This window comes from Parus major, chromosome 14 (assembly GCF_001522545.3).
Source record: "Parus major isolate Abel chromosome 14, Parus_major1.1, whole genome shotgun sequence".
In the NCBI taxonomy this organism is placed as follows: Eukaryota; Metazoa; Chordata; class Aves; order Passeriformes; family Paridae; genus Parus; species Parus major.
Window position 1 is genome coordinate 1514902 of NC_031783.1, and position 8002 is coordinate 1522903.

At 53.9% G+C, this 8002-nt stretch overlaps 1 protein-coding gene across 3 annotated transcripts in view; it reads right to left on the reverse strand.

The window, feature by feature from the left end:
* Positions 1-3334: 3334 nt before the first annotated feature.
* SPSB3 (splA/ryanodine receptor domain and SOCS box containing 3) overlaps positions 3335-8002 on the reverse strand; it is a 9280-nt gene continuing 4612 nt past the window's right edge. Inside the window, exons 3-7 of one of the 3 annotated variants that reach the window (XM_033517810.1) lie at positions 7809-7989; positions 6996-7183; positions 5100-5202; positions 4514-4721; positions 3335-4380 (exon numbers count right to left, since the gene is read on the reverse strand). In XM_033517810.1, the coding sequence (XP_033373701.1) occupies positions 4137-4380; positions 4514-4721; positions 5100-5202; positions 6996-7183; positions 7809-7989 (924 nt within the window). In that variant the 3' untranslated portion in view covers positions 3335-4136. The remainder of the gene's footprint in view (positions 4381-4513; positions 4722-5099; positions 5203-6995; positions 7184-7808; positions 7990-8002) is intronic. The other 2 variants (XM_015642579.3, XM_015642578.3) reach the window with 2 other exon arrangements.

Sequence of the window (8002 nt, forward strand, 5' to 3'; positions counted from 1 at the left end):
TGTCTGCCCATCCTGGCCTCATCTCGCCCAGGGAAGTGTCCAGCCCATGCTTTCAGAGAATCGTTAAGGTTGGAAAAGACCTCCAAGATCAAGTCCAACCTTTGGGCAAACACCGTGCCTGCAAAGCCGTATCGGGAAGTACCACATCCACTGATCTTTTGGCCCCTCCCAGGGATGGTGACTCCAGCACTGCCCTGCTGCTCTCGCCAGGCGACTTTGGTGACACCAGTGCTAGAAGGGGTCAAAAGGGTGAGAACCTCGGGCTATCCTGGCTCACCTGAGCCTTGGTCGGTGTGTTACATGTTTCACCTGTCACACTTCTCTGGGTGCTGTCCCTAGATGTGTGGTAGGAATTTGGCCAGCACCTCTCTGACAAGGGCAGCAACAAAACACCTGGACAAGTGAGTCATTCCCTCACATCCCAAGCCCAGAGCTTTGGGAAACCTCAGTGAAAGTTACAGGAATGTTTGTTCTGTGGCTACCAGCCTGTCCTTGATGCTGTGGAAAGGCCCAGATTATTTGTGTATGTCAAGATCCTTTTGAGTCTCTGCGGATGAAAATCTGTTCTTGTGGTGAATGCAGTGGTGACTCAGCACTAGGGGAGGAGGGAAGATGACCTTAGGAAAATCTTTTCATCCCAAAGCTCTGGAGATGTCTAGGAAAGGAAAGATTGTGTGGGAAAAAATATTAGCCCTTGGCAGAAAGAGGCTTTAGAAGAAGCCCAGAGCTTAATGCCAGGGGAAGGCTGCAGGGTCTGGGGTCTGGGCACACAGCAGCCTCAGGCCTTGCTCCCAGTTCTTTCTGCAGGAATCAGCTGGAGCTGCAGGAGTTTCCTTCCTGCCCTTCCAGGGTCAGGGGTTGCAAGAGGAGAAGGACAATCCAGGACTCTGTGGAAGTGACAATTCCAGCAGTAGAACAGAGGCAGCCCTGCAGCAGCTACAGTGGAAGCAGCCCCTCCCCGCTACAGGTGAGCCCTCAAAGCCCTCTGTGGCTTTGTGTTAAAGCTTGGAGGACAAGGGCAGGGAGGGCATTCATGGGCATCCTCACTAAAAGCTCTGTGTTGATGGAACAAACAAGCCCTGAATGTGCCACCAGCTCCCTAGAGAAGCAAGCCTTGTCTCTGGGTGTGTGGTTAAACCAGAACCTTGCTCCAGCAGTATCTGCTCACCCTCCTGTTGGCCCTCTCAGGCCTCTCCCTGCTGTGGTCTCACTTCCCAGGACCTGCTCACATCACCTTGGCATGTTCCCCAGGTGATACCTGGGCAGCCACTGTCCCCCATGCTCTGTGCCTCAGCTCTGGTTTTGCTGTCCCAGTGGCTGCTGCTGCAGTCTGACAGCTACAGCCCTTCAGGCAGAAAATGTATCACCCCAGAGCTGTGGGGGCTTTCCACAGGACACCAAGCTCTCCTCAGGGTGTGCCCCACACCTTCCTTGCTCTTCTGATGTCTGATCCTTCAGGGAGCTGTTTTAGCTCACCAAGTTCTCCCTCCCCCCACACCCCTGAGCTTTCTGCTGCTCCTGACTGAGAGTGGCAGGAGCAGGATTAGACTGGGATTCTCTGACCCTTCTGACAGCAGCTCAGCCAATGGATGAAGGCACATTTTTATCAGCACGTGTTTATGTGAACATTAATAATATAAAACTCCTACTAGATGAGGAACTCTGACAGAACTTTTTTTTCCTATAATCTCATGTAGTCAAATACTCTCCTGTCCTTTTCCTTCCCCTTGAGCTTTGGTCTCTGTCCTCAGCACAGCCTCTTTGGAAGATGTGTTTCTTCCCACTGCCAGAGGGCAGGGATGGATGGGATATTGGGAAGGAATTGTTCCCTGGCAGGGTGGGCAGGCCCTGGCACAGGGTGCCCAGAGAAGCTGTGGCTGCCCCTGGATCCCTGGAAGTGTCCAAGGCCAGGCTGGACAGGGTTTGGAGCAGCCTGGGATGGTGGAAGGTGTTCCTGTCTGTGGCAGGGGAGTGGAATGAGATGGGCTTTAAGGTTTTTTCCAACCTAAACTATTCTATGATTTTATAAAGTGGCCTTACAGCTCTCCCTGGAGAGACAGCACACAACTGAGTGTGTGCAAGGTTTGTTTCCAAGTGATAAATATTTGTTCTGAGCTTTATCCTCTCATCCTGATATGCCTGGATGAAGACTCAGTCATGGATCCTCACTGTAAGAACTGGATTGAGTCCTGAAGGAATTGGGATCTTCTAGAGCCTCTGTGCTAACTGTTCCCTCCTCTTTAGTGCTCGAAGGCCTATGGAGAATGCAGCACAGAGGGTGACAAGTGACACCCTCTGAGCATCCCAGTGACATGGGACATCAGTGGCAAAGACCACTGTGTTGGGGCAAGCTTACCCTGCCACATCTCTAAGCCCAGCCTTGTTCTGCTTCTGTCCTGGTCCCCACAGCAGGACTGGGTGGTGTTGGTCACTCCTTTTATGTGCCAGGGCTTGGCTGTGGCTGAGCTGCAGCTGGGAGCCCAGCCAGGGGAAGCAGCTGATTCTCCTTCAGAACAGAGACTTGCACATCAATAAATGTCTTGTTACAGATGCTTTCTTCAGCCTCTTGGTTCCCATTTCCTCTTTTAGCTTCCCCAGCTTTCTATCCCACTGGCTGGAGAGCTGGCTGTCTCCTGTGAGAGCTAAGGAATGTTGGAACAAGGGCTGGGTGTAGCTCTGTCCTTACAGGTGAGGTGGTGGGCAAGCCATGTCTTTTCCTCAACCTCTCCTTACTTTCCATACTCTGTCTCTTTGTGGGATCCTGCTGTGGCTACCAAGGACAGGTGGGTCCTGTTTGAGTCACTTTGGAAAACACTTGCCAGTTGTCAAAACCAGCTGAGAGGAGAGGAACTGCTTCCTTGGGGTAACACAGCTCAGGGCAGGGGAGTTGGTTCACTGAATTTCCAACATGAGAAAATGCTGAATAAGCTCCAGAAAATCCATGGGAAATGGTGGGTTAGGATGGGATTCTCTTTTCCCAAAGCAAATGCTGCACCATTACTCAGAAATAGCCACAGCCAGGATGGGGGTAGGTCAGGGCTCCCCCAGTGACTGCTGAGGTTTGGGATTATTCACTGGAGCTTTCCACAGTGACACAGAACCCCTGGGGCAACTGAGTAGTGCTGCAGGAGAGGGAGGGCCCTCCAAACCATGTTCCTCCCTGCCAGGGATTCCTCTGCCACCAGCTGCTGCTGCTTGGCTCAGTTCATGGGGAAGAGCAAACCAGCAAGGCAGCTTGTGCTGGCTGCAGCCAAAACCTCCCCTCCACACTGCTGCCCAAACCATTTCTGACAAGCACCTGCAGCCTCCTGCCTTCAAGGGCCCCAAGAGGAACAACAGACAGCTTCTACTTTTATTGTTACAGTTTAACACAGTCTTGGACAGAGGAGAAGCAGCAGGAACCAACATGCAAAGCAATTCAAAGGGCTTGAGGAAGACCACCCACAGCTCAGCCTCTGCTCCCAGCAGTGTCTCTGGGGGCTCTTTCCCTCCAGCTGCTGCTCCAGTTGTGCCCCAGAGCAGGAGGAGGTCATGGCAGACACCAAACCTACACACACAGAGAGGAGAGGAGTGGCCTGGGATTGTGTCTTGATGAGTCAGGTCCGTTATCTGACTGGAATCCTGTACACTCCAACCAGGAGGCCACCTTAATCACCACAGAACATCCTGAGCTGGAAGGGAGCCATGGAAATTATCAGTCCAACTCCTGTCATCAAGTCCAATTTCTTAAACGTTGTCTGTGCCAACAGGAAGAAGAGAGATCCTTCAGGAAGAGGTGCTGACTTCCATAGCAAGCCAGGAGATGAAGCTCAGATATTTCACCACAAATTTCTTGTGTCAGAGCTGGCATCTCTTGGAGCCAGCAACTCTTCTAAATGCCTGTGATGGATGTCGAGGCCAAAGATTCCCACAACACTGGAGAAATCTTTGCCAACACGTAGAAATGGATGTCCCCAGAAGGAAGAGGTGCATCAGACTTGACTGACCCTTGCAGACAACACAACAAACACCACCCAGCTGCTGTGCAGAGCCATTATGTCCTCCTGCACCTCTTCCTTTGGCAGGCCTCCGCATCCGAGCCGCACGAGCTGTCCGAGTCGCTCCCCGAGGACGAGGAGGAGGAAGGCTTTGACGTGCTACAGTTCATGCTCAAGACCCAGCCCAGTTTGTTGTGCAGCACCTGTTTCAGTCCTGGGGGCAGGGGCAGCACCTCCAGCGTGTCCACGTAGTCGGGCAGGAGCTGGCGCAGGCGGAAGCAGCACAGGTACTGCAGGGACGTGCAGCTGGCACAGGACCGGATCACCTTCATGCTGCTCTTGGCTGCTGTTGAGCACACCATGGGGTAAAACTTCTTGTTCTGCAGCTTTGTGGCTGCCACCCCTGCCAGGGCATAGCACCAGGGAGGACACGTTAGTTTAGACACAAAGATCTCCCACCCACCCCAAACCCATTAACTGCAAAACTCCAAAATCCCAATCTATTAAACAACAAATGCGAGTGACCTCCCACTCACTTCACACCTTGGTCTTCTGCTTTCCCAGTGTTTCCTGCTGCAGCCAGACTCGAGTTCCTCCCACCCCATCCCTGGCTCTCACCTATGCACTTGCGGTTCTTGAAGAACGTGAGTGTCCCGTGCCACGTGTCCAAATGCACACCAATAATGGAGCCTTGGCCAAACCTCGAGGAGAAGTTGGTTTTGTCCCCCTTGTGATGCAGCAGTCCTGAAAATACACCCAAAAAATGGCATTCTGTGGAAAACCTGCACTCCAGGAATTCATCCCAACTCTCATGCTGCTGTTACAGCCTCGCTCAGTGCCAAAAACATCCCTGCATTTCTGACCCCTGCCCTCCCATCCCAGAGTGGCTGGAGGACAGGGAAAAGCTCCAGAGCACAGGGAGCAGCACTGAAACTCCAAAGTGGTGATGTGACAGTAGTACCCTGGTGTCCTGGCAGGGTCCCACACCAGATCTAAGTGGACCAGGAGAGATGCTCCAAGGGCTATGAGCTGCCAGCTCTGGTGTCCCTAATGAAGGGATTCACAGGTCTGGTGGCACTCCTTGTGTCACTGCTGCCTACCCAGCCACCCTGTCCATGTTACCTGTGTAAGAGAGTCCCCAGCTGTCCTCATCCTTGCCCAGCAGGCTGCAGAAGGTGTGACGGTACTTGTCCAGGTTCACATCCGACGTCCCAATCCCCACCATCTGGAAGGCAAAGCAGGGAGTAAGAACACAAACTCGGTGTCTTTTCAAGCAACAAAACACAACCAAGATTCCACCTCCAGTTCTTCCCTCGTCTTCTTGGCTGAACCCAAAACACCCAGAGGGGTTGGTGAAGCCAAGCTGGAGTTTTCAGGGTGGAGCTGAAGGCTACAATTTCCTTTCCTAAGTGAGGAGGCCCAGCTAAACTGCTGGAGAAGGTCACTGTCCTGTTCACAGGGTAACAGAATGGTTTCAGTTGGAAGGGACCTCAAATCTCATCCCATTCCACCCCTGCCATGGCAGGGACACTTCCCACTATCCCAGGCTGCTCCAAGCCCCATCCAGCCTGGCCTTGGACACTTCCAGGGATCCAGGGACAGCCACAGCTTCTCTGGGCACCCTCTGCCAGGGCCTGCCCACCCTGCCAGGGAACAATTCCTTCCCAATATCCCATCCATCCCTGCCCTCTGGCACTGGGAAGCCATTCCCTGTGTCCTGTCCCTCCATCCCTTGTCCCAAGTCCCTCTGCAGCTCTCCTGGAGCCCCTTTAGGCCCTGGAAGGGGCTCTGAGGTGTCCCTGGAGCCTTCTCCTCTCCAGGTGAGCACCCCCAGCTCTCCCAGCCTGGCTCCAGAGGGGCTCCAGCCCTTGGGGAATCTCCATGGGCTCCTCTGGACTCTCTCCAGCAGCTCCATGTCCTGCTGCTGTTGGCCCCAGGGCTGGAGGCAGCTCTGCAGGTGGGGTCTCACCTGAGGGGGCAGAATCCCCCCCTCCCCACTCTGGGGGCTCAGCAGACAACCGAGGGCATGGGGGGGTGGTTCTGGGTGCTCATGGTCAGGCAGTGTCCAGTTCTCATCCTCCAACACTCCCTGTCCTTCTCCCAGGGCTGCTCTCACTCCAATCTCTGCCCAGCCTAGATTGGTGTTTGGGATTGCCCTGACACAGGTGCAGCACTGGCACTTGGGCCTTGTTCAACTTTCTTCCCATGGCCCCAGCTCTCCTGCCTGTCCAGGTCTCTCTGGATGTCCCATCCCTCCCCTCCAGGGTGTCACCTCCTGACACAGCTGGGTGTCAGCTCCAGTCTGGCCGAGGGTGTCCTGATCCCACTGTCCATGTCCCCAGCAGAGATGTGAAACAATACTGGTCCCAGTGCCAGCCCTTGAGCAATGTCACTTGTCACTGGTCTCTGCTGACTCCCAACTCTTCACATGCAACCATCCAGACAATTCCATATCCCCCAAATGTCAAATCCATATCCCCTCTGTCAAATCCATGTCTCTCCAGGTTAGAGCCATGCAAGACAGGAACAAATGCTTTGCACAAATTCAGGTAGATGAGATCAGTTCCTCTTCCCTCCTCTACCAACACTTAAACCCCCACAACCAAAGGCCACTGAATCCCTTAGAGAAACCATGATGGATGCCATCAATCACAGCCACTTTTTCCATGTGCCTTTGCATAGTTTCCAAAAGGACCTGCTCCACGATTGCCAGGCTGAGGTGAGACTGGTCAGCCTGTACTTCCCCACATCATCCTTATTTCCCTTTCTAAAAATGGAGGTTATGTTTCCTCTTTTCCTGTCACTGGGAACTTCACCAGACTGCCACAGTTTCTCCAATATGACAGATACAGACTAAACCACTTCATCCAGCAGTTCCCTCAGATCCCAGAGATGCATCTCATCAGCTCCCCATGAACTTGTGCACAGACAGCCTCAAACCTCATCCTGCCATGGTGGAACCTCATCCTGCCAGCCCCTGTCCAAAATCCTGGGCATTTCTGTGTGCCCCACACATACCATGTCAGTGCCATACACTGGAGAGGTCATCTTGATCTCCCAGAAGTGCTGCCCGTCTGCCAGCTCCTTGTTGCCGCGGATGGCGGCCGTGCCACAGCTGTACTCCATGTGGAAGTTCACCTTGCGGTTGTCACACGTCAGCAGCGTGGCCGTTGACTTGTTCAGGTCATCCCACACCCAGTCAAAATCTGTTGAGGAAGCACAGAGGGGACAAGGATGGGGTAAAGACTCTAAGGAAATGAGCTCCAAGCCAAAACACAGGCAGATGTTTGCTTTGAACACCTGTTGGTGGATTCATTTATATTTCTCTTATTATTTAAGAGGATAAATCTTAAGCTGTGCACATCAGAGAACTGCTTGAGGCCTGAACTACTCTGCAGTGTCCCACCAGGGATGATCAGCACTCCAAAGCTGTCAGCATTCACCAGGCCAAATTTTGGCTAACACTGGGCAGAGCCTCCCTTCTCCGCACACTCCTCATGGGATCAAGGGTGGCTCTGCCATGCCACGGGCTCTCCCCCCAGCCCAAACCCACCCTGTGCTCAGAGCCAGGCACCCTGCCAGCCCTGCAGGGATCAGGAGGGCCCTAAGCACTGGCTCTGCTCACTGGGGCCTAAGCCAGATCGGAAAGCAGGTCCCAGGGGTGAGCGCTGACGCCGTACCAGCATCAGCCCTGAGCCTGGAAACACGACAGCAGGCACAGGCTGGTAATCCTCCTACATCCTTGGGATGTAAACAAAGGAATGCTGGGACAGGAACAGGAACAGGACACTGCAGGGACCCCCCCATCCGAGCCCCAGGGGAGCCCCTTACACTCATCCTCCTCGCCGCAGCGGCAGTCACGGACGCGGTGCAGGGCGTGCAGGCTGGAGCAGTAGGGAGCTTCACTCTGGTTCTCACAGTTGCAGTAGGACTCTCCAGTCACAGGGATGGCACTCGGGATGGAGGGAGACAGGGAGGAGAACTCCGGCTCTGAATCCGAGTCACTGTGCTGCTGGGGACAACAG